The 26,727-nt window shown below is 40.7% G+C and overlaps 1 protein-coding gene across 11 annotated transcripts in view; it reads left to right on the plus strand.

Moving 5' to 3' along the window:
- Positions 1-26,727, plus strand: part of FAT3 (FAT atypical cadherin 3) — a 402,030-nt gene that overhangs the window by 81,972 nt on the left and 293,331 nt on the right. For all 11 annotated transcript variants that reach the window (XR_011723915.1, XR_011723916.1, XM_071733516.1 and 8 more), the window contains exon 2: positions 7,894-11,205. Coding sequence is in view for 9 of the 11 variants with exons in the window: in XM_071733516.1 (XP_071589617.1) it covers positions 7,911-11,205 (3,295 nt within the window). In the remaining 2 variants the exon portion in view is untranslated. The remainder of the gene's footprint in view (positions 1-7,893; positions 11,206-26,727) is intronic.

The following is a 26,727-nucleotide window of genomic DNA, read 5'->3' on the forward strand; positions in this document are numbered from 1 at the left end:
CTGGTCTCAGTTGTATTTATTACTTGCAATCAGGTTTGCAGAGACCCCAGTGGAATCACTGCTCAGTGGTGCAGCTCGAAGGTGCTGCATGGCAAGGTGTGATCCTGCATGCCCATCCTTGGCAGCCCTCCTGAGTCTGGGAGATGAGTCCTTAAGGCTCAGAGGTGCATCTCAGTAAAGAACTGGCTTCTTGAGGGGATCCAAATTAGTGTGTGGTGAAAGCAGAGCTGGGGAAAGATCAGCAGTGACAGGAGTGGAACTTACCAGTCCTGGGTTTTTCACATTGACATTATATCTAGAAAGAGCTTTCAAGTCAGGGCTCCTTGGGTGGGGGTCAGTGTAGATCTATGAGATAAACTTGATGGGGAAAAAATTCAATAAGCAAGAAACAGTATCTTTGTATTTCATATGGAAGCACATAGTCTGAAGGAAAATAAGTGGCTCATTTCGAAAGTGCCTCAAAGCTTCCCCTTTTTACAGTGATTAAGAAGCAGGAGCCTGGGGAATTTTGGGACACAAAGCATGAAAAACTGGATATCAGCCTTTGTTTCCCTGGGGGCAGACCACCAAGGGACAGGCTCAAATCCCTTGTAACGTGGCTCCCAGGAATTCCCTTTCGACAGATCTTGCATGGCGGCAAATTATTCCACCCCTCCCCCCCCTTCCATTTCCCTAAGCCACGTTTCATCCTTGAGGGGGAAGGGAGAGTCCGACAGACCCTTTGCACCCACTCTGCTCACCAGGAAGACAAATGACGCCTGGCTCCTGCTCTCAAGTGGGAAGCATTTGCTGTTGAACTGATACTTGGCAAAAATCAGTGTTGTATGGAAAAAATACCCAGCACCTGCTAGGAAAACAAAGTTATTCATAACATACGGCTGGGTGGCTAAATCTTCACTTCCTAGGGATGGCCGGGAATTACACTTGCTGCATGCTGAGTGGCCTTTCTCCCCTGTGAAATTCTATGCAGGCAGTAGGAGGATTTGCAGCTCTAAGGACAGTTAGAATTTATAGTGCTGTCTCTTGCAAGGGCTTACTCTGCAGAAACGGTCATTTTGTTTTTGTCTTCTCTTTTTTGGGCTAAACATATCATGATACAATCATATATATGGATAATCATATCTTTGCTCTCATAGGGGAGCAAGTAGCCCCATGAATATATCTCCTGTTTTAAATCTATCGGTGTCAGGTTTTTTCCGTCCTGTTCAGAGTTGAATGCACATTTTTAATTAATTTCTGTATGGCACACATTCTAAGTTTTCATTCTGTATTCTGATTTCCTGTTAGCCTGTCCTAGCTGGGTAAATTATTGTGGAGTGCAGCTCAAGGAAACTGTCTGGCTAGGGTAAGTGCCATTTAAATGTGCTTTTTCCCCCCTATTCTCATTCTACAGCATGCTAGTGATACTGCCAGTGTAATGAGGGGAGACTGTGAAACTCCTGTCTATCTCTAGTCTGTATCAGAGGTTTGCTGGTAAAATGATTCCTTTGTCTTTAGACTCACAGACTGGTATCTTCCATGTGCCATAAACAGAATTTCCATGAATCTGGAAGAGTTTTCCATGGTTTTGTGCTATGGAGGAGGCTCCTTCCAGGAGAGGGCACTGATGTACATGGGCTCCCACCCCCTTGTTGCAGTATCGACAACAGAGTGTGATAAATATCTTTTCTTATCACTGATGCAGGTTCACATAAGCCTTAACTCCAGACCATCCAAGATGCTTTGTAACCTGAGTTGTACCCTTTTTGCCAGTCCTCATGGCCTGGTCATGCAGAAGTTTCTGTGAAGGCAGATCGGTGTTGGTGGTAGAAAAGAGTAATAGGAGGCTCTGTTTAGGTGCATGGATTTCCCTGTCTGACAGACTGGTAGGTTTGGTGTTTGGATGATTAGACCATAAGAATAGATCCGCTACTGCTGATGTTGATGTTTCAGTTAAAGGAAAGATTTCCTTGGACTGAGGTGATTTTGGACAAAATCAAGAGGTTCTGTTCCTCTTGTGGGTGCATTGCTTCACTACATATTATTTAGACTTTATGTGCATGTGAATTTAATACTCTTCTACCTCCTAAAAAAGACCTTTATGTTTTCAAATGTACCTTTTTGCTGTAAAGCTGCTTATTTTCTAGTTTTTCAGTACGAGAAGAATAGTGTTTCAAATTTATAGCATTTTTCCATATAGTCAGTGTAGTCACCACTCCTGTCCTGTGTGAGAAAGCACCCTGCCTTGTCCAACTTCTTCAGAAGAAATACCAATCAAGGTAAAAACCTTTAAGCCAAGGTTTCTTATTCCTTTTTCCCCATACACACGGGTGCATAAATACCTAGACTCTCAGAAAACTGTCATCTGAAATTTGGAAACTTTTACTCCAAGGCCAGAGGACCCTGTAGGTGTGAGATTCACTTGGTTGTTGATGAAGGTCAAAGTTGAAACACAGATTGATTTCTTCTCTCTCAAAGGACTTGTGGAAAACCTTAAATGGTTGCATTGTATTAATTAGTCACCCTGTATTAGCTAGTCCCATTTAAAAGTTAGTTTAAGGAAAAAATCCTTATTTCACAAGGTGTAATTGGGCTTGGAGGATAAGTAGGTAGGGAGGAAAATACTTTTTCTTTTCCCTTTTGTCACCTGGTAAAATCTTATTCGTTCTGCCTTCTATATTCCTTACATTCTCTAAAAGCTCTTTTTGCACTTGTTTAATACATTCAATGCTTACCCAAGAGGTATATGCATTGTTTTCTCTTTGAATTATTTAAGGTATAGAGGCCTTTGGGATTAGAAGAATTAGCCTTGGGAGAGAGAATCAACGAAAGGATCATGCAGCACTTGTTTCCTGTCTGCAAACTGAATCAGAGCCATGATTCTGGTGTTCAGGAATCCTGTCAGTTCCTGGGACTTGAATCTTCCTTTTTGGTCTGGTGGGGTGTTGTGTTTGGATGCAGTGCAGTGTGGAGATTGCCAAAGCCAAGATGAGAAAAAGGAATGACTCTTGTAACTCTCAGTTCCTCTAAGGAGCATCAGCCACCTACAGGTCCCCACAGTTATTCTGCAAGGTTTGGGTCACATAGTTAATCTTAGTTCAAGGAGTAAAGGAAAGTGGCTGAACGAAGAATGTGGAATTATAGAGTTCTCATTTGACAGTGTTAAAAATCAAGACACACTGTTCTATTTCTTCACTCATTCCTTCCCACTTCAAGGTCAAAGAATTTAATGTGAGCTAGAGTGGAAAGATGCTGGACTCCTACTTTGTGTTATCTTCTTGTTCACCTCCTTGGGTAGTTAGAAGCAGGTTTTGTCTTTCAGTCTCTGCTCTTGTTAAAGCTGTTTCTTTTCTTCAGACTGACCGTGTTGAGCAGTACCAGGGGATTTTTTATAATTTTTTTTTTTTTTAAGTAGCTCCTGCCCAAACATTTCAAAATCAAACACAAGTAATCACAACATTTCTCTTCACATGAAACCATAACATTTTTTGACAAGAAGTGCCTTTAAAGAAACGTCTCTTAATTTATGGTGGGTTGCTTTGTACTTTGTTTCTGTACCCTATCACATTACATTTCCTGTGCATTGAGTATGTATGTATTATGAGCTCTTAAAACAAATATCACAGAAGAAAGGAATTCAAGTAAATGAATAAAACATTCTTGGGTAGCCCAAGTGGCAGTTTAATAGCTCATCCATTGGGACTTTCAAATAATATAATGATGATGGCCCCATAAATATATGGATAGATTAATAACTTCAATGAGGAGCTTGTTACAACTCTGCATACCCCATCTGAAATGAAATCAAATTCTGAAAGTGCTGCCTGATGTGAAGGTCCGATTTTTCTAGTTCCAACCCTGAAATTATACCTAAAAATACACAAACTGTGTATTTGTGTATACATATGCATACAGAACTAAAACATACATTCACTGATGCACACACTCATGTTGTTTCTATGTGAAATTTAGTGTTTCAGTACTGATCCTGATTGCACTGAACCACAGAAACTTAGTAAAGCATTGACATGACTGGATTTATAGCGGTGTATTTGAGATTAGGTCTTAGCCCTGTCTTTTTCAAAAAATAAGTAGATAAATGGAATGGGAGCATAATGTTGTCATGTTATATTGCCTGTGATATATAAAACATGTTCATTAGGATCACCTAATCCCATAGCTTTGTAAATAACTACTTTGATGCCTGTCTGCCACAGCAGAGCTTGTAGCCTTGGGTATGGCTTACTTGAAGGTAAAACTTTAAATCATTTTTCTTGTGGCAATGAAATTCTCAGGAAAACTGCTTTCTGATTACAGTGGGCCTGGAAACTTGATGGCCATGAAGGATAGAGAGGAACTAACTTATGCTGAAGTATGGTGTGGATAGAGAAACTAGACTGCCAAATGAGATGTAAATAAGATAATATGATTAATTTCATTACTCCAAAGAGACCTATTTCTTGAAGCTACGGAACTGCAGTGAAATAAAGTCTGGGTGCTCGTATGAAACATAACATCAGTCCCCATCATAAGCCAGAAAAAGTCAACTGGCTGGTAGAGCAGCATAGATGAAGGATGCTCATGTGTACTTGGAGAAAGGCAGCACGGTGATTTTTCTGTTGAGTATTTCCATAATGCCACATCACAAAAGAGGCAGAACACTTTATTTTGTTATGAGTTGGGTCTCATTAGAATTTCTCATTACCCTTGGCTAGTTTTCCCTCAGCAGCATCCCGCATATGGATTGTATTTTCTACTTGAGAGCATCGTCTCCCACACTAGGCTAAAGGAGCAGCTTTTAGTGGCAGTACCCAAAGAGATTCACATAAAGCCCCATGAAAATAAGGGACTTTGATATTTTCACACTGATGGATTAAGTCGATGAGTGTTCGCTGTGCCGAAAAAAAAAGTAGCCACTGCTCTGATCTTTTAGATGAGTGAAATAGCAACAATAATAAATTTTTTTTCCCTAGATGAAGTAGAAACATTCCATCCTGGGTCTCCTGGGGATCAACCTGAGCATGAAGAAAGCATGAGTAGACCCAATCCCTCACCTGCACAAAGCATATTGGAGAACTGCTCATTGTTTGATGCATAAACTATATGAGATGAGATGTTAATCACAGGACTCACATGATCCACGCACAAAAATTGAGTGGACACGTTCAGAAGAGTATCTGCCACATGCAGTGTTTTGGGGATTTGCCTGTCAGTGGGGCGTGCAGGTCCAGGAGGTGATACGTTCTTATACATTCTTATATTTTTATTTTCTTTTTAAAGAGGTGGGAGTTTTGTTTGGGTTTTTGTGGGTGTTTTTGTTTTTGGTTTTTTTTTTTGTTTTGTTTTGTTTGTTTTCTAGAAAAGAAAATAAAAGGAAACAGCTGGGGGAGAACTGCATGGGAAAATATAAGTGTATTGAAAAAAAAGTGCTGTGACAAACGCTTGAGAGAATTGATCAAATTGATTGATGTTTAAGCCATGGGATATGGACTGTGGGATCAGGAAGTTAAGTGTCTTGTGTGGCCATCATAACATCAGTGCGATAAATTGATTGTCATTAGAACTTAAAACTGCAGTAGTCATTCAGCTATATTGGAAGTGATCACTAACTTGAATTCAAATTCCAAAACTTCTATGCAATTTATAAATCTCCTAGGGGATGTTGAAATTATGTTGGAAATTTAAATTAACAACTTTTCCTATCCTTTTCCTCTCTGTATTCTATCTTAGAGAAGACTGTTTTCAAGCAGCTTTTAAATAACAATGAAAGCAATGTATGTGTGCAGTGGGTCTTTCACTAATTGCCTTTTAAAATTATTTTTTATGATTTTTCACAAGTAGGAGCTATGTACTCTGTAACAAAGGGGCTTATTCACACTGTCTCACTGTTAGCACCTATCAAGTTTCCTTAGGCTTCTTTCCTCTCCTTCCAGAGGGAAGCAATAGCAGGATCTGGCTCCTAGCTACTTCAGCACCCTCCAGCAACCTCCAGCCCATGTCTCTGCTTACCTTGTCTCCAGTTAACATCCACATTTAGATCCCTGAAGTGGGGCACTGGAGTTATTCCACAACATGACTGTATGGAGGAAATTCAGGTGTTCCTCAAATGGCTTCTTATTAATTGCATTTCAATATCTACCCTTATAATGAGCATTTTGAAATCAGTGGGAAGGCTCTCACTGCTTCGAGGTGGCTGGAGTGAGACAGATTGTATTGAGACAAACTGCTGCTGATGGAACCATGTTCCTTCTTTGTAGACAAATTCTGCTTGGGGTTGACAGTGAAATGTGATGAAAACTGAAGTTCACTCCCTTTGAGCAAGGACACATTTACAGTCTTGCTGGTGGGAGTGACCCGCTGGCAACAGGACAGGCAGTGGATTGGAGAGGGGTCTTCACCCTTCTTAGGTTGGGAGGGCAGCCATACTCAGCAGATGGAGCATTTATTGGACATACAGGAAAAAATGTGGCCTCATTTAGAGCATGTTACTTACTGTATTTAGTGAAAAGTGATCCTAATTACAGATGCATTGTGGTAAGTATGAAAAAGTGAAGTCCTATGGGCCATCTCAGCTGTGTGTTTTCCTAACCTGAGTCTTTACCTGGGAGCTTTATTGAAGCAGGTTATTTCCTTTGTTGCATTTTGTCTGTTCTCAGTCTCTAGTTATGTGTATGTCTATGTATGTTTATACAATTACATTTAATTAGCTAGAATAAATTTTGATTTTTCTGAAGGTATCTCTAGTTAAAGTAATGGCTAGATAGTGATTTTTATGTACCATTTGTTCACCCAGATTTCATCACCATGGGATCTTTCCTAGCTGTCCATAAAAAAATAACTGGTATCATCTGACTGTCACAGTGCTACATACATAATGAAAAATCCTATCTCCTGTCCAAACACTGGGACAAAAAATGAGTTTTTTAATATGCTTTAAAAAGCAACAAGTTTAAGCTTAGTTGAAGCTACTGGTAAATAAAAAAACCCAATTTCTGTATGTGGTTCATCCTCTTATATTAAATGTAATCAATTGTCTGTGTCTTATTTTCAATTTTTTCACTGTGGTTATTGTTCTGGACCGTGTGCACATGTGTATAGATATGGTAGGGTCTCATAGGGGTTTTTTTATATTTAAAAATGTGTATGTACATATAGATACATATTTATGAATATAGAATCATCACAGTTGGAAAGGACATTCAAGATCATTGAGTCCTACACCACCTCAACCACTAAATCATCTCCCAAAGTGCCATGTGCACCCATTTTTTTAATACCGCCAGGGATGGTGACTCTACCCACCTCCCTGGGCAGGTGTTTCAAATGCTTCACCACTCTTTCAATGAAGAAATTTTTCCTAATATCTAATCTGAACCTCCCCTGGAGCAACTTGACTGCATTTCCTCTTGTCTTGTCTTTAGTTACAAGAGAGAAGAGGCCAATACCTGCCCCACTACTGGCTCCTTTCAGGTAGATGTAGAGAGCAATGAGGTCTCCCCTCAACCTCCTCTTCTCCAGGCTGAACAGCCCCAGTTCATTCAGCCTCTCCTCATAAGACCTGTTCTCCAGACCCCCACTCAGCCTCGTTGCCCTTCTGTGCACCCTCTGCAGCACCTCAGTGTCCTTCCTATACTGTGGTGCCCAAAACTGCACACAGTACTCAAGGTGCATGCAGGTATGTGTGCATGCAGGGATGTTACACACACACACATGTAAAAATTCAATCAAAAAGGGCTGTGCTTGTGTGTGTGTATTGTGTTCTCACTTTCTGTTTTGTTATATATTTATAGTGACTAGTTGTTACTTACATTTATTTTTTAATTAGAAGTGTAGTAAGTAATTTTGACATGTCACTTCAGAGTACAGTTTTTTGTCTCTTGACCAACTCTTTTTCATTTTCTCTCTCTGCCACAGGGTGAAAGGATGATGTGATGGAAGTGAATATGGGCCGCTGGTCAGGCTCGTGGCCACCTCCGTCATGCTTTGCCCTTCTGATTGTCAAGCTCCTGGCCTCTGTTTGCCAGGTGGTTCAGGGGACTATCCCACTTGGCTTTCACTTTACACATTCCACTTACAATGCCACGGTGTATGAGAATTCTGCAGCCAGGACCTATGTCAACAGTCAAACGAGGATGGGCATTACCTTGGCTGACCTTTCATGGGATATCAAGTACAAGATAGTGTCTGGTGATGATGAGGGCTTTTTTAAAGCAGAGGAAGTCATCATTGCTGACTTTTGCTTCCTAAGAATAAGGACTAAAGGAGGGAATTCTGCTATATTGAACAGAGAAATCCAGGACAACTATTTATTGATGGTGAAAGGGTCTGTCAGAGGAGAGGACTTGGAAGCATGGACAAAAGTGAACATCCAGGTTTTGGATATGAATGACTTAAGACCTTTGTTTTCACCCACCACATACTCTGTCACAATAGCAGAAAGCACTCCTCTAAGGACTAGCATTGCACAGGTGACCGCAACGGATGCGGACATTGGGTCCAATGGTGAGTTTTATTATTACTTCAAAAACAAAGTTGATCTCTTCTCAGTTCATCCTACAAGTGGTGTCATCTCCTTAAGTGGTCGGTTAAACTACGATGAGAAAAACAGGTATGATCTGGAGATTTTGGCTGTAGACCGTGGGATGAAGCTTTATGGAAACAATGGCATAAGCAGCACTGCCAAGCTTTATGTTCACATTGAACGTATAAATGAACATGCCCCAACAATAAATGTAGTAACCCATGTTCCCTTCCCATCAGACAAGGAGCCTACCTATGCAGTTGTTAACATTGATGACCTAGATGAAGGAGCCAATGGAGAAATAGAATCTGTTTCTATTGTAGCTGGAGATCCATTAGAACAGTTCTTTCTGACTAAAGAAGGTAAATGGATGAATGAGTATAAAATCAAAGAAAGAAAGCCTATTGATTGGGACAGCTTCCCATATGGTTATAACCTGACTCTGCAAGCAAAGGACAAAGGATCTCCTCAGAAATTTTCTGCAGTCAAACTGGTCCACATTGCTAGTCCCAAGAAAGAAAGTATCCCCATGAAGTTTGAAAATGAAGCATATGATGTTTTGATCAGTGAGTTTTCACCTCCTGGTGTGGTGGTTGCAGTAGTTAAGCTGATGCCTGAGCCACAGGGTGTGGAATATAGAATATCTCCAAGTGAGGAAGCTGAATATTTTAAAATCAATCCCAACACAGGCCTTATTATTACCGCTCGTCCTTTGAAAATCATTGAGAAAGACCTCTACGAATTAGAAGTATATACAAACAAAGGTGATGATTTAAAAGCACAAGTTACTGTCAGATTAGAAGATGCCAATGATCACACTCCAGAGTTCCAACAGCCTTCCTACAGCTCATTCATCAATGAAAGTGTCCCTGTGGGGTCCAGTGTTTTGGCAGTTTCAGCAGTTGATGAAGATAGGGGAGAAAATGGATACATTACATACAGCATTGCCAGTCTGAACTCACTACCTTTTACAATAAACCAGTTTACAGGTATAATCAGCACATCTGAAGAACTGGATTTTGAGTCCTCTCCAGAAAGCTACAGGTTCATTGTGAGAGCTTCTGACTGGGGTTCTCCCTACCGCCATGAAAGTGAGGTGAATGTCACCATATACATAGGCAATGTCAATGATAACAAACCTCTCTTTGAAAAAGTGGCATGTCAGGGAGTGATTTCTTCTGATTTCCCTGTTGGTGGTCACATCACTGCTGTTTCTGCAATAGACATAGATGAGTTAGAGCTTGTGAAGTATAAAATAATCTCTGGAAATGAACTTGGCATTTTTTATTTAAATCCTGACTCTGGTGTCCTGCAACTTAAAAAATCTCTAATTAATTCTGGTATAAAGAACAGCAATTTTGGCCTTAAGATAACAGCAACTGATGGAGAAAACTTTGCTGATGCTATGTTTGTTAACATTTCAGTAGTTCATGGGAAAGTATCTTCAAAGACCTTTAGCTGTAGAGAAACTAGAGTTGCTCAGAAGCTAGCAGAAAAATTACTCAAAAAAGCAAAAGCAAATGTGAAGCTGAATTTGGAAGATGGTTTTCTTGATTTTTATTCAGTGAATAGACAGGCACCGCATTTTGACAAATCCTTCCCTACTGATGTGAAGGTTTCAGAGGATCTGCCAGTTGGTGCCAGCATCCTGAGGATAGAAGCCTATGATGGAGATTCAGGCTTTAATGGAAGAGTACTTTATACAATTTCTGATGGTAATGTAGACAGTTGTTTCAACATTGACATGGATACGGGGGTGCTTAATGTTCTTATGCCACTAGACCGTGAAAAAACAGAGCTTTATCTCCTTAATATTACAGTTTATGATCTAGGTAATCCACAGAAATCTGCATGGAGACTGTTGACTGTCACTGTGGAGGATGCAAATGATAACAAGCCTGTTTTTTTACAGGATAGTTACTCAGTTAATATTTTAGAAAGTACAAGTCTTGGTACAGAAATTATCCAGGTAGAGGCCAGAGATAAAGACTTGGGATCTAATGGTGAAGTGACTTACTCAGTACTGACAGACACCCAGCAATTTGCTGTCAACAGTTCCACAGGAATGGTGTATGTGGCTGATCAATTAGACCGGGAATCAAAAGCAAACTACACACTGAAGATCGAGGCTAGGGACAAAGCAGAGAGTGGCCACCAGCAGTTTTCTGTTGTGCCTCTGAGGGTTTTTTTGGATGATGTCAATGATTGCTCTCCAGCCTTTATACCATCCAGCTACAGCGTGAAGGTCCTCGAGGACCTTCCAGTTGGCACTGTCATCGCTTGGTTGGAAACCCATGACCCAGATCTGGGCTTGGGAGGCCAAGTGCGTTACTCGCTGGTGAACGATTACAACGGGCGCTTTGAGATCGACAAAGCGAGCGGCGCCATCCGCTTGAACAAGGAGCTGGATTATGAGAAGCAGCAGTTCTACAACCTCACTGTGCGTGCAAAGGACAAAGGGCGCCCGGTTTCTCTCTCTTCTGTATCTTTTGTGGAAGTTGAAGTGGTGGATGTTAATGAAAATCTCTATACCCCTTACTTTCCTGACTTTGCTGTCATTGGATCTGTGAAGGAAAACTCCCGCGTTGGTACAAGTGTTCTGCAAGTTGTTGCTCGAGATGAGGACTCTGGAAGGGATGGAGAGATCCAGTATTCCATCAGGGATGGCAGTGGCCTGGGGAGATTCAGCATAGATGAAGAAACTGGTGAGTTTTGTTCCTAATTTCCCATTGTACAGGTTTTCGCAAAAGCGAGATTTAGGAATAATTATTTTCTACCCTTAACAGGAAATTCAGTTCTTATAAGTAGGCAAAACAAAATTATAAATAAGGTTTTTTCAGGTACAGCAATGACATGGTTACATTCATCACTGTGCATGTGAAATAACACACATTCTTTTTCAGCAGCTATGTGATGGCTCCATTTAGAAAGCAGTGATAGTTATGGAATGACTTGCTTACAGCCACTGTATTGTCTGTTGATCACTGTAAATTACTCAGGTCATCTTCCCAGAGTAACAACACTCGTGACCTTGAACGCAGTGGTGAACTCAGTGAAAGGAAATAAGGAGCATGAAACAAGAATTTATTTCATCCTAAAACCTATTTGTGGTCTTGTTCTTATTGTTGGGAGTGATTTTTCTTGGGAGTTAGCAGTCTGGGATGATAGGCCATTCTGTTTAATCTGCTTTCTTGTGGCATGGTGTTCATCAGTGTTGGCAGGCACGTGTGAAGATGCTTAACTGTAAACCAACTGTGCTCGCTTTCCTTTGGTGGTGGTAGTATTATTAATATTGATGTTAAATAGAGTGAAGTTTTTTAAGATGTTGAACTTCACTACCATTGTACCCTATTGGAAAATCTGGAAAATACTAAGTATAAAAGGCTATCTGGTAAAACATTTAACAGACTGGCTGTTTAAACATCTGATAGCTGTTGGGAGTAACGGTACAGCTGTGGTACAGAAGTAGTGAGGAAATTAGGAAATATTAGTCAACAGTTTCAGAAATTATATTGAATATATTAGGTCTGTGGGTTTACTGTGGTTTAAGCAGACTTTGTATGTCTTTTTCTAAAGCTTTTAATTGAGAATGTGGTATTAAAACATAAGATTTAAATGTATGTTCTGGCAAATTCAAACTGTGTAATCAAATGTCAGCTTTCTAAGCTGAGCATTATGAATAACAGATGACATTGCAAATGCTGTGGATCATGTCTGAACATAAGCAGTGAAAAATATTTTTATTCCATTTGTGCTATAGTCTCTCTGCTGCAGCTGTGCACAGATGATACAGTCAAAACCTTGTGTCCAGAAGCATCAGATTTGAGTGTTGGAAGTCAAGGTGGCACCTGTTCTGATTTCCAGATGCATGAAGAACTTGCATATCCTACAGTGCTAATAGCATTTTAAGGTGTTTGGGCAACAATATTTAGGCTATGGAACATGAATTTCAGTTCCATTTGAAAATTATTGACTCACCTGCTTATTGAGTTCCATCAGCTTCAGATAAACAGGTTCTTCATAATGCAGTGGGAGATTGGTCCCAGTGCTGCAGTGTTGGTCTACAAATCTCAGGATTCTATGTTTATTGATCTGAAAGGTATTGGTAGGGAGAGTAAGTTAGTGCCTGTCACTTAGTAATAAATTGCCCATGTTTTTTACTCTGTGCCTAGACTATTATAGGTCATAGCCTATAATAAGTTAGGGCCCTTGTTCAGTAGATCATAAATCATGTTTTTACATGATTGAGAATTGTACTCAACATTCCACAGTAAATGTACTTACTTTCCTTCTAGAAACAAAATCTAGTTTGGTGGGGTGGTGTGGAGGGGGATCTCACAACCCCCCTGAATAGTAGAAAGTTGAAAACATCTCTCTGTCTTTCACTCTTTCATGAGTATTTTCATCAAAATGAAGTTACCTGTGTTGTTTCACTAAGCTGTTCCGGAAGACACTTGATAATACAGCACATGAAAGAATTTTGGATTATTCTTCTGTTTTCACCAGGTGTTCAGTACAACTTAAGCTTTTTGGAAACCAACTCAGAGAACACTTGGGTGCATAGCTGCAAGCAGGGTGATGTGGAGAACAGGGCTTGGAGGTTCAAAAGTTACTCTTGAGTCATGGTTTTGTCACCCGAGAGCAGAATTCGACCTGCTGTGTCAAATAGGGCACAACATTAATATTCTGCTATTGAACTGGTGGTAACTTAAATGCCTCTGAATGATGAATCAGCTTTCTAGCTGTAGAAAAGTGCTCAAGTCACATATTGAATTAATTTACAGTGAGATAGCTGTTTATTTACTTCCAGTGGAGTTAATTTGTCACTTCTAAACTGACCAACTCTATTGGCTTATGCACCGTCTCTCCTGAAATTTGTGAAGGTAAGCAGGAGTGCAAAGTACAACAAATCAATATTTTTGGCTGCTGCCTTAATGAAAAGAAGACTGCAGTATCCATTATAATCATTAGGATATAAACTGGGCCAAATTCATCCATATATGTGAGCAGGCTGGACTCCAAGCAGGTCTGTGCTTTTAGCAAAATTCTGCTTGAGTGCATTATCTTTATTCTTCTCCTTTATTCCATCTTAATGGTATCACCCCGTGGGCTGAATGCAATCTGCCTGTGCTCCTGAGGCACAGCGATACTGAGGAGGGGAAGTGGTCCAGAGATAACAGAGAAGCAGCTGCTCTGCCTGGTGGATCCACACTGCACCATGCTGCCTGTCACATGCTTGTTGGCATGATAGTTTTATTCTTGTTTTATTGTGGATGCATACTAGTGTATAGAGGTGCATCCTTGAGAATAGCACAGAGGGGTATTGGTTGACACCCAGCTGAACCTGAATATGAACCAGCAGTGTGTCCAGGTGGCCAAGAAGGCCAACAGCATCCTGGCCTGCATCAGAAATAGTGTGGCCAGCAGGAGAAGGGAAGTGATCATGCCCCTGTATTCGGTACTGGTGAGGCCACGTCTCAAATCCTGCATTTAGCTTTGGGCTCCTTGGTACAAAAAGGACACTCAGGTGCTGGAGCATGTCCAAAAGAGAAAAAAAACTGGATGGAGGGTCTAAAGCACAAGTCTTATGAGGTACATCTGAGGATCTGGGGCTGTTCAGTTTGGAGAAGAGGAGGCTTGAGAGAGTCCTTATTGCTGTATGCAACTAGGTGAAGGGAGGTTGTAGTGAGGTGAGGGTTGGTCTCTTCTCCCAAATTGTGAGAGGTACAATGGGAGGAAATGGCCTCAAGCTGCACCAGTGGAGGTTTAGATGTTGTGACTGGTGGTAAAAATGTCACAAGCTGGCCACTCAAGATCCCTGTGCTGAGGGCCATTTATGGATTCTCTTTCTCCTTCTGTCTTCTGTTAAAAACACACTTCTTTTTTGTATCCTTCTCATATTCTCTTGGACTCCAGGATGTAATAGAGTCATCTATAGTCAGAATGTGTCGCTGCAGGCCTTCCTCATAGTCAACAGAGAGAAATGGGCAACTAAGAAACAAATAAAATAATGAAACAAGTTCAGTGAATTATGCCCTAAAAATGTGTGATGATCCTTGTATGACTAGCTCAGAGGTGGAGGTCTACAGCACGTGCCTTCCTTTGGTCAGATATAACCCATCCCTGCTAATTGTACACCAGCTTTAAACAAGAATATATTCTGTCAGGTTTACATATGAGGTAATGTGTAATGACTGCCTTCTACTGTATTGATGTTTTTAGCCTAATTTCAAGGAACTGTTTCTCAACATGTAACCCACACATTGATGCTCTTCTAGAAATACGATGTGGAAAGAAGGATTTTAAGAGCATGGGGATGAGAGCTATGCTATATTTTTAGTTTTCTGAAAATACAGCACTAGCAGAGCATCTCACTGTCTTTTCTATGTATAGAATGTCATCAAGATTTGATGCTTTGATCTCATTTGCAAACGTGGGTGGTAACCTTCCCCTTACGGAGCTCAGGGGCTATGGAGAAGCTTGAGCCATTTTGTCATGTCTGTTACTGCTTCCTGCCTCGCGTGTCCCTCCACACTCCTTGTCAGTCTTCTAATTGCAGTTCCTAAGAGGACAATTGTGTAACAACCCCTCCATATTTCCAGATTGTAACACAAAATGAGCAGAGATCAGTTTTTTGTGGGATGACAGTGTGTTCCGAGTTTTCGTCATAGCCATAGTTCTAACAGATAATAACTTTGTAGCTACCATTACAAAGCAGAGCACTCTGAGGGATGCTGTGGGGAAAATCAACTCCATCTCATCCAGACCCATTATAGGAGTCAGACAAATGCATATGGATATCTGATACTGTGTACTATGGGTGACTGAATACCATCTACCAATGCTGCTTCTCTGGCTGCAGTGCAGACTTGGACAACTAGGGAGACTTCCAGACTTATTGAAAGGTTGAGTTAGATGAGATCAGTCCCAGCCTAAATGCTGATGTCTTTCTTCTTATTTTTTAATGGTTTTAATGGTTTGTGGTTGAGCTAAACAGCATTTTTAACTCAAGCTCCACTTTTTAGTCTGTCTGGCATGTGTTTCTACTACTGTGCCACAGCCTGGCACTCAAGGAGTTTCTATATTTACCTCTACACTGACTGTGGATATACTAGTAATAGCAGTAGCAATAGTTCTTGAGGAGCAGAAAGACCAGACACACTCAGCATCTTCTGCTGCAGTGAATTCTGGAGGCTTGATTGGAGTTGCTGTGGCAGTGCCCCAGGATGCTAGGAATTACTAACTCCACTGCATAGGCAGGCAAACTGAAGCAATAAGTTTTTGCTACTTCTCAGGGAAGGATTGAAACATCTTCTTAAGTCCCATTGAAATTGAGCGCAGAGATAAAATAGTGGTATTAATGAAATGCTTAGGGTTCTAATGTTCTTGCGAAGCCCATAAGCATGGACTTAAGCAATACTTTCAAAAGTTTCTTACTTAATTTCCTAAGGTTATTCAGGAGTCTGAATTCTCTGATTTTCATTGGGTCTTTAAATTTACGCATTAGCTGGCACTAAATTCCACCCCCGTAGAGGCCCTCTGATAAGAAAGCAAGCTGGAGATGACCCTATTAACTTGTTATCTTTAGATGCTTTCAGCCCTAAAATTCAAATGAATAAGCCAAGCCTGTCTTTTACCACACTGAAATTTTGAAGATACTGTTAAATGGAAGTGAAGTTCAAATTAATACAGACTCCATGGACTTCTTTATGGTGCCAGAGATAGCAATCTGATCTTCTATTTTGATACCTTTTAAGGTACTTTAAGAGTGATATGAATTCCTGGCAAACTTGAGCTAGAATCTAGAAAGAAGCCAGTTGCTGTTGGAAGACCCTAATCGTGGCTTCATACAACTAATAATGGAAACTAGAAACACCAGATGACACAGTTTACAATAAACCAGACCTGACTGCACTGTTGAATCTTTGGCAGAAGTAAAAAAATGTATTGCTTCAGACTCCTTGCATCTTGTAACCATCTTCTAAAATAGTTTTTGGTTATTGTATATGGAAGTTGAAGGATATTTTCCTTTATTACAATTTGAGGGGTCTGATAAATATTTGAGACCATTGCTAGCATTTCCTTGAAACAGAATAAAGTAAAAATGAAAATGGTTTCTGATACATGATTTTTTTTTTCTTCTTGTTCGTTTAATTTTATGAAAGCATGTAGAATCTAGTGGGTAAATCTGGGCAGACTTATTGGAAGAATTGAATTAATTGTAGAGTTCTGAGGCGATAGTATTACAGATGTTCTTCATTTTTCTGGTGAGTGTAGGTAAATTTCATTGCCCAGAGCCAGTCTTTCAGAGCTACTTCATTATCCCAGTCTTCTAAAATCAGTTTTCAAAGTAACTTTGGGCTACATAATCAGAGAAGTGACAGTGGGTGTTGCTGGGAGGTAGCTCAGGAGATGGGGATACACTTGCAGCAGCCACTTGGGACTGGAGATTGTTGGTCCTCAGCCTGTCCATCATGGCTCTCCTGAGCACTCTCTGGGAAGGAGTGTGCCAGACAGATCACAGGACATACATCTGAGCAGTAGCTTTATCTTGGCATCACTTCAGACCATGATCTGCTTCCCCATGTGAGCAATTCACAGTTGAGGGGAAGCTGGAAAAAAATCCATTTTAGCTCTCCTAAGGCACCAATGGAAGCCCAGGGGCGTTGAGAAGTGATGTTGTTAATGCAAAACTGCAAGCTTATGAGCATGTGGAGGGCAATACAAGGAATGGAGGGCAGTGTCCTCCTGGGATGTATAGAAGAGGATGTTTCAACTGTGTCTAAGATTATGTGAAGCCACTTTGGTGTACTGCCTAATCCTTTCCTGAAACAAGTCCAAGAGAGAGGAATCTCCAGAGGCCAATAAAATCATGGATGCATCCTGCTGTCAGACCATTGCAGCAGGCTGTGTGTCTTTTTAGGGAGCAGCAGAACAAAACAGAATAAATCAGGAATTTGGGGGGCTGATTTGAAGCAGAGACGGGTAGTAACATTGAGCTGATAAAAAATGTAAGTCCGTATTTCTCTTCCCCTGCTTCAGTACATGGGCAGGCTCCAGCATTTACCTTGGAAGCTGGATTAAAGAGTGCTTCTTACAAATTATTTTGCAGTTCAACTGCTACAAATAATGGTGAATTAGGCACTTGCTTAGAACTCTCTTCCAACCTTTCATTGCTCTCATTGCTAAAAAATTGTGTCATATATTAAGGCTGTTCAGCTATTTTCAGTGCTCAGATCTTGGAACTTGTTTGGATTTTGCCAGTAAGGTAAAAATAAAATAAAATTTTAAAATCTTTTGACTGTCAGATATCTTTGTATCCATATGTATGTGTTTACCTGAGAATAGATGTTGGGAGATGACCTTCTACAGCTCATGGTGCAGATTCCTTTTATCTGTAGTCTGCTGTTTAATGTAAACAACTTTACTACATTTTATACACTTATGGTGTCTTATTAGCATTGAAGTGTTGCCAGGAAGAAATAAGTGAGAGAAAGCCAAACAGAGTGTATGTGATGAGGAGGGAGTTTTCACCACACTATTAGTTTGCATTAGACGTTCACACTAAAATGTTTTTATATTTCTCACAGTTAAGTTGTCCACTGGCAATGACATGTTAATTTTGTTCACAGCTAACAAAAAAGGAGTAGATCCATTCAGTTGTGGTTGGGAGTTTATCACTTATTTTCTTTTTTCTGAGGATGTTTTGAGGACATCTTGGCAGGTCCTGTGCCTCCTGTTTTGCAGAGCACAGGGCAGGGACATGGGGTGGGAAACTGCACTGGGCCCTGAGCTGCCCACCCTGATACTGTGGGTAGGTGATACAAGGATTAAGTTAAACACATACTATGGGGCATTGTTCATCTCATATGGCTTCACTTCCCTAGTTAAATGTCTCACATAGGTTGGACATGAAAATGCTCAGCTAAGGTGAGGTCAGTGCTACTCCAGGTGGTGAAAGGAGGTCAGATGAGTCCTGCTGATGGTGTGTGCCTGCTGCTCAGTCAGTTGTTGCTGCAATCAGTGCTCCTTGGGAGTGCGAAGTGTGTGAAGAAATAGGATTGTGCTTGGTTTCCTCTGTGCTCTCAGTGCTGGGGCAGTGAGAAAGCAAACAGGGAGCTTGTGTCTGCAGGGAGCTGTAGTGCCCTCCGGCACATCCCCCATCTAAATGACTGGGGACATCAAGACATTCTGCAGAGCTTACCTCCCCCTCCAGCTAGATGCAGATGTTGATTTCTTTGCTCTTTGGTGTCTGTCTTGACCATAACAACCAAACAATACCTTTGTACCCATCTTTGTCTTAACCTTACAGCTGTTGCCCGCTGATGACATTCTGGGTACCACCACCACCCCTCAAGAGGGAGGCAGCCTGAAGCTGCTTCTCTTAGGAGATGCTTTTCAGTTACTTCGATGATATTTTCATCTTGGAGTTGAGCAAAATGTGTTCACTGTACATCTACAAGTGCCAGTTCTCCAAGATGATTGACTGGAGAGGTGTGAGGCTCTGGTGCTAGGGAGATGTTGAGGCGTGGGTCTGGCTTCAGCTGGGTGGCTTCTTTTGCCAGTGAAAATTGGTTTTGAGTTACAAAGCTGAGCTCATAGCCATTAATACTGATGAATAATCACCCTAGCAACTGTAAGGAATGAAAAGAAACTTTCCTGCTTTAATTTGTGCTGGGAATAATTATGAAGAAGTATTTACATTGGCCTGAGAGTAATGTTTGTATGTAGTTTCAATAGGTTTCTCCTTCCACAAGTGATATATAGATCTGCCCATCTCTCATAATTGAAACCTTTGGTTTTTCAGTTTTACTGAAGTTCGCATAGAAAATTAATTTCTGATTTTAGTTCATTGTAGCCATAATGAATTATATGGATAATTATTTGGAGATTTTTCCTCTTAATTTGAAACTTTTACTGTGAATTTGTGTTCTGGAAGTGTAACTTTATTCAGAGGTCATTAAAGATTTTTTCTTCTTACCACTGGTTCAATTTATAAGCTAAAGATTTTGCAACAAAAAGACCAAACCCTAACTGTGAACCAGTTAAATTTTTAATAACTTTTTTTTTTCCCCCAAAAGCTTTTTTTATGAGAGAATAACTGGGATTTAATTAAATTTGCCAGAATACTTCACAGTCCCAGAGCACCTTTCATCTAAAGTACACAAATTATTTTTCACATTTTAATGAAGGAAGCTCTTTGATGTACAACATTTATGTGGTTTCCCATTTTACTGAAAGGGTGTGAGAGGCGTAGATAAGTTAATAGTTTGATTCTTTTTCTTTGGGGGTGAGGGGGCTGGGAATGACAGTGTAGAAAGTCATTAAAAACAGTGGGAACTTGAAGTGTTCAGCATATCTGTGATGAATCTGTACTTGACCGAAGTGGTGGATGGGACAGATTTTTATGACTCCCAGCATGTGTCTCTATATTGAGACCACCTTTCTAACACTATCCAGGATCTTAGAGCTGGTTAAAAAAGGACTGGATTTTATTTTTTCTTCTTGAGATGGTCTTTAGGAATTAGTTGGTTGCACTACTTCTATTGGCTGCATTAGGTGGGGTGTATAACCTCACCTTAATTCTCATTAAGCAGTAACTCTTAGGTGATGACAGATTACAGTCCCAGCCCATCCCCAGTGATGAGCACAGTTTAAATTTTCCTGCTGGAGGCACTGGATAGTTGGAACACCAATCCAGGAGCAGCCAGAATCCTGGGCTGCCTGTGATGGCTCTCAGGGCTGCCTGTGATGGCTCTCAGGGCCATGCACTGAGTATTGGAGTGAAACCTCAATAGAACTTCAGGCCTGGTTCTTCTGGGCAGTGATGGGCACTCTAAACAGCTGCTGGTCCTTGCAAAGAATGGGGCAGCCTTCCTCCCTTCAGCCTTTCCCAGCTTCATTCTTCAGAGACACCCACCTCATCCTTCTCAAGTACAACCTGAATACAGCAGGTTCAGCCCATGTGAGCTACTTCTGTTAGTAGTCTCACAAACTTTAATGTGTGGTTTTTCTTCCCACAGTACCAGGGATGGGCAAGTGTGTTCAGTGCCTTCAGTATCTACATGCAGAGCAAATCAATGGTGTGTCTTCATCTCTGTGACACGCAGTTACACCAGCCATTTGCTAATGAGATGAAGTGCTTTTTGCAAGTGTGTGGCTCCTTTGCATCCTAGTGTGTATTTTTAATAAGATATCATTCTTCTAAGAACATGGAGTTCAGTGTGGGTAGCTGGCTGCTTCTAAGGTGCAAAGCATCCTTCTGGAGAAAGGCAAAATAATAAAAAAGGAAGCCAGTGCCTGTGGTAACATTTGGAGAGGAGGTGGGGGACTGTTTATGAGGCAGGAACAGGACTGGCATTTAGCTTTGCTGGCTAAAGAGTAAAAAGCAAAATCTACTTAATAACTGACATCTAATGAATTTAGGACTGCTCACTCTAGAGTATGGCCACATCAATTTATTGTCAAAGCCCATGGCTGCTTCCCTCTAAAGATAGAAGGTAATAACTGAGAGGGTGATCAAGCAATGGAATGGGCTGCCCGGGAAGTGGTGGATTCTCTGTCCCTGGAGATATTTAAAAAGAGACTGGATGTGGCACTCAGTGCCATGGGCTGGTAACTGCAGTGGTAGTGGATCAAGGGTTGGACTTGATGGTCTCTGAGGTCCCTTCCAACCCATCCAATTCTATGATTCTGTGATTCTGTGATCTAAATGATATCTGAATTACCTGAACTATAGAGGTTTAATTGGTTGATGCTGGAAGTGGAAAAAACCCCAGATTCTGCTAGTGGAGGTTGCTGACTGTAACCACTGCTGCAATACAAAATGCTGTACTCCTATATTGTTAGGAGCAGGGAAGGATTTGTGTTGTCTTTGAGTAAATATACCAGTGTTTAAAACTTCTTGCATATGTTTCAGCTCTTTCATGGCCTTTAATTGCTTAATCTTTCATAATGAACATTAATCTGTCATTGGCAAAGTTCAAATCCATCTAATTCTCAGAAAATCTGTTTCTTTTTCTCTGTACCCACAAATTAAAATTCCACTGATACCAGTTGGAAGCTCTGTCTAGACATCGAACGTGGTCAGAAATAACCATGTGGTCACAGGGAATGCAACCAGGCTGCTTTCCAGTGTCGATCACAAACCAGTCCACTTTGACAAGAGGGTTTAGGGGCTTTTCTAGAAAGTTCCTGGAGGGGATGAGAACCTTGGGAAGAGGAGCTGTGATCCTCTTCCCCAGAGTTATCTGGGACCAGGGGATACTGTCCAGCATGGTTTCCAAAGGGCTGATCAACACAGGAAAAAAAAAAAAAAAAAAAAAAAAAAAAGCAGGTTTTGCTGTATTAACTTGTATTGCTTGTGAAGATTCCCTGTCTTTGTGACCAAGGCAGCCCATTCCTGGTCCCTGAAGGTGCTTCCTGCCATCTCCTTGCAGTGTCTGCTTTTCTCACGTAGCCAGCTGGTGAGACAGTTCAAGAGAGCAATTGGAGGAGAGCCCATCTTTTTTTTTGGAGTAAAGAAATGAGAGGATCAGTTCCACTGGTTGGGTTTACAGGCCCTGAAAGCACTAAGCATTTTTGTGGTGATAGGAATGGGAGATCAGGTATAACGTTAAGGATTGCATTACATTTTTGATGCTTGTGTGATCTTCTGCTGGATTAATATGACTGTGACCCCATAGGTTTGAAAGCATCCCTGCACAGAGCTGCAGTAGTATAACTGATGTCATTAAAATTTATACTGAGTCATATATAGACATTTATAACTTGTCCATATAGGAAATTTGTAACTATTTTGAAGAGATTGCGTGGTGGATAGTTATCCTGAAAAAACAGAAGTGGTTTTAGCAGGATAGAGGAATGGCTTGGAAATGAAATGTGGGGAGAACTGTTGCTTTTTCCTGGCTTTGGTGTGGAGGCAGCAGCTGTGATGGACTGAGCAGGATGTGTGCTAACATGGGGATTTGGTGTGTTAGCTGATTAGATTGCTTATTTGCTAGGAGGTGTTTATGGTGGGCCCCTGAGCCTCGAGCTGAAATCACAAGTCAGAGCAACTATCAGATGCATAAAGCTGCTTGCTGTATGTTACAGAGAGATAAAATCCCTCTGGCAGTACGACTAACCTTTTCATGCCTCACTTTACCTGTCTGTATAATAAGTCTAATGATCATCACATTGTCAAAGGCATTTTTATGCGAGTTGTGATGCTTGCATGATTAATGGCTTTAAAATGCTGTGAGTGATTTTGATGGAAACACATATCAAAATGCATTGAAGCAGTTGTGTGTTATGCAGTCACTTGGTATTTGGACTTGGAGGGTGTTAAAGGAGAATTCCCTTCAGGAGTTACTTCTTTCTCAGTCTAATCTCCAAGGAGAACTGTAGTATTGCAGTGACCTATTTAAGCTTATACATTTATTCCAAATAATTAACTAGAGAAATGTTACATTGACTGCACTGGACATACCCAACAGCCATGTGCTCAGGTTGCTCAATTGTTCTTTTCAGCCTTCTGGGGCTGAATGGTGCTCCAAAACCTGGGACTGCTGCAGTGCTGGGTGGAAATAAAATAGAAAATAAATACCAGGGTTAGATGAGATGAATACTGTAAGCACTGTGTCTCCATCTGACCTGTCCAAGGCACTGACTGTAGCTCCATGCTGCAGCTAAGCCTATGATACATCATTTTAAGAAGGTAAAAAATGCAGTTATGGTATTTTTTTAACAATTCTTGGCAGTCATGCAGCTGATGGCCAGAGGTAGAAAGAGCTGTTGGACACTTGCCTCTGTAAAGAGGAAACAGCAGGAGACCATTTTGGTTGTCTTAGTTTTTGGAGGGTTTGAGCTCCTGCCTCTTGAACGCTGTGGGAAGAACCCGTTTGGGTGTTCCTGAGCCAGATAATTCTTTCTGTGATACCACAAATATTTTATTGAGGGTATGGGGTGAGATGGGGCTCTGCTACTAACCAGAACCAGGGGTGGGACTTTTAATAAGGGTATGTAGCTATAGGGTAAGGGGAAACAGTTTAAAACTGGAAAGAGGGTAGATTTAGGTTAGGCATTATCAAGAACTCTTCTAGTGTGAGGGTGGTGAGGCACTGGCCCAGATAACCCAGAGAAGTTGTGGACACCCCCTCTCTGGATGCGGCTTTGAGCAACCTGGTCTAGTGAGAGGTGCCCCTGCCCATGGCAGGAGTATTGGAACTTGGTGACCTTAAAGATCTTTCCCAACTCAAACCATTCTATGATTTTGTTTTGTGATGGGTTATCCTCTGGATGGTAGAACTTCCAGCAGTGTGCCTGATCTGTGAGCTGGTTACCCCAAGATTTGCTACCCCTGCATCCCTGCCATGGTGTGATGCACACAGTGTGAGTGTAGCAAAGTGGGGAGGCTGTAGCCGAGGCTGAAATGCACCAGGAGCTCAGTCAATGCTTCTCTCTTTCATTTACCTTAATAAATAGTTTCAGCAGCTACTAGCTAATGTTCCTGCTTAGAGTAATTGCCATGTCAGTCAGGAGCCTTGCCATGGTGTCCTTTTAAATCTGGTATGAGGTTCACCAGAGAGGTGACAGAAATTAATCCGAGCAACTAATTCCCATTTTTGGGCTTGGGGCCAGGCAGTTTGAAGGTGCATGCAGAAGCTGGGAAACCAGATTAATGCTGCCTGCTTCACGTGATATTTTGGCTTGAAAATGTGCCAAAGGAAGGCATCTATCTGGCTTCAGTGGCTTGCCAAATGGTTTGCTGTGTTATGTGGCATAAAATACAGTAGCAATTCTTTTAGGGAAGGATTCTTTGCCATCTCGTATTCCTCTCATTTTTCCACTCTGGTTCAATAACCGTACTGACTTCTACCCTGATATAAGAGCAGTGGACATCTCCTTTCTTTCACATGATGCTTGACCTCTCTGGTTTTGTTGGATGTTTGGTTTTTTTTATTTCTTTTTTACGTCAGTTTGTGGAGGAGTCTCCCTTCCCAGTACAATCTGAATTTCAAGCTACTTCCCATCAAATGCCTTGTTTCTCCATTGCAGTACTTCACTCAAAAAACAATTTTTTTTCCTTTTTATTTTCTCACTAATCTGTAGCTAAAGCACAGAGCTGGAAATCTTCCTAAAGATTTCAGGAATTTGTTGCTTATTGTGATTGGGAAGCATATCATGTGCCAGTATTGCAGCCAGGCCTGGCTGTAGAGTTAGGGCTCAGTAGTGAGGAAAAGTTTTTATTTAATGTAAGTGCCTAAGGACAAGGCAAATGCAAAGATTACTGATGCCACAGCCTTGGTTGAGTTGCTTGATGTCAATGAAGTTAATTTGTTTATTATGTGTTCTAAAGATGTGGAAGCCTTGGGATGGAAGATACTGCAAAGACTTTAAAGAATTTTTAACCTACAGAGCAATAAAAATGCCTTTCTTTGTCCTTAAGCATTCATATATTGTCCCTTTTTAGGTGAAAAAGGCTTTGTATTTCTAATCAGCCAGTAAGAAGTAGGTCTCTAGGTAGTGATATTGCTAATGGTGATAAGCAAAGGCAACGTGGGGAGGGAGCGTGCACTGAATGTTATGTTCCCTGGTCCTTGTCACCAGTCTCTCTTTTGACTTCCTCATTTGTGGTGACAATGAGTGATGTTGAGAGTGTCTCCAGGGCAACATATTGCCTGTGTAGTGTGATTTATGGACCACTATTTAAAAGAAACGGCAATATTCTGCTTCATTCTGAAAAACACTTCGAAAACATAAAAAAGTTGGGAAAATATTGTCTGTCTTTTAAAAACAAGATTCATGAACAGATGTATACATCTATTCTGTCACCATGCAGGTGGGTAGAAAATGTTTAGTTGTCATGGCAGCGAAATGTACAATATCACAGATGAAAAGAAAAATTAAAAAAAAAGTACCGTCTTGCCAGTTGTTACACTATGGCAGCAGCTGCTGAATTTGAGTTTTGTGGTACTGAAACTTCCACCTAAAATCCTCTGGACTACGTTTACCATCAGCAGAAGTATCTGCATCCTGTAACATTCCTGTGGTTTCGCTTCAGAGCTTTTCACTCTGGGATGCATCTGCATTTTAATCTCTAGTTATTTTTTTTTAAGTTTCTCCCTTGAATGGGCACTGGGCAGTAAGCGGTAGATGAAGAAACTCCTGGATAATTGAAGTTTCTATTTTTTTGTTAATTGAGATTTCCATATTGCTGAGCATGAGGAGTTACACCTTTGATGTTAGGATGGAATATGAACTATTTAGGCTTAAAAAAATCCTTCTATGTCTGTACTGTATATAAAATGAGCTGACCTGTCTACATGTAGATAACAAAGTAAAACATATACAGTATTGTTTATGTTATATTTATATTTTTGCTGCATAATAATGACAGTATTTTTAAAATCCTACATTTTGCTATCTTCATTTTTATTCTACCCCCTGCACATATTTTGAAATAAAACTATAGAACTTCTTTGTGGTTTTTAATTTCCCTTTCTGCTCTTCTAGGCTTGATGTGGCAGGGCAGCTGTAGATTATTACTACACTGCATGGCCATGTTTTAACTCTCCCTTCAATTGTTTAATTAAATTTACAGAGAAATAGTGTTGTGTATTTGTATTATTCATCAGGTTATTCTGCTCCAAAAAAAACTGTCTGTGAAAATGAAATGAGATGATTCAGAGAACTGTGGTGTGGTGGTGGATGGGAAAGTGCAGGGTCCCTTGCACACCAGCATGGGGTAGGGTCATGCTGAGCACCTGCAGCCCCAAGGGCTCAGGATGGTTTTAAACTGTTTTCAAATAGAAGTGAGAGTTTTATCTTCTACCTCACTTCTGGTTCAGTGTAGTGGTTATTTACTCTGTGGATTTTGTGTAATATTGCACACGTTTGGGGTACATCCTCTTGGTTACTGCAAATGAGGTGCAGCCATTTCCATATAAATGATTTTTTTTTCTTTAGCTGCTTGAAGCAGCGTTTCATTTTTGGAATAAATAAACAGAGTGCCAGGCTCTCTGAAGGTCACAACTGTTTACAGAGCTGTTCCCTGGTTTATTTTAGTTTTTCAAAAAGAAAGAAAGAAAGAAAGAAAAAGAAACAAACAAAAAAAACAAAGAAAAAATAAGCCTGGGATTTTAGGATTAGTTAATGTATTTACCAAACCTTTAAAAGGTAATTTTCATGGGATAGAGAGATCTTGTTTACAATGTGTATAAAATGATTAAAAGGAATTAATTTAA

This window comes from Heliangelus exortis, chromosome 1 (assembly GCF_036169615.1).
Source record: "Heliangelus exortis chromosome 1, bHelExo1.hap1, whole genome shotgun sequence".
NCBI classification, from domain to species: domain Eukaryota; kingdom Metazoa; phylum Chordata; class Aves; order Apodiformes; family Trochilidae; genus Heliangelus; species Heliangelus exortis.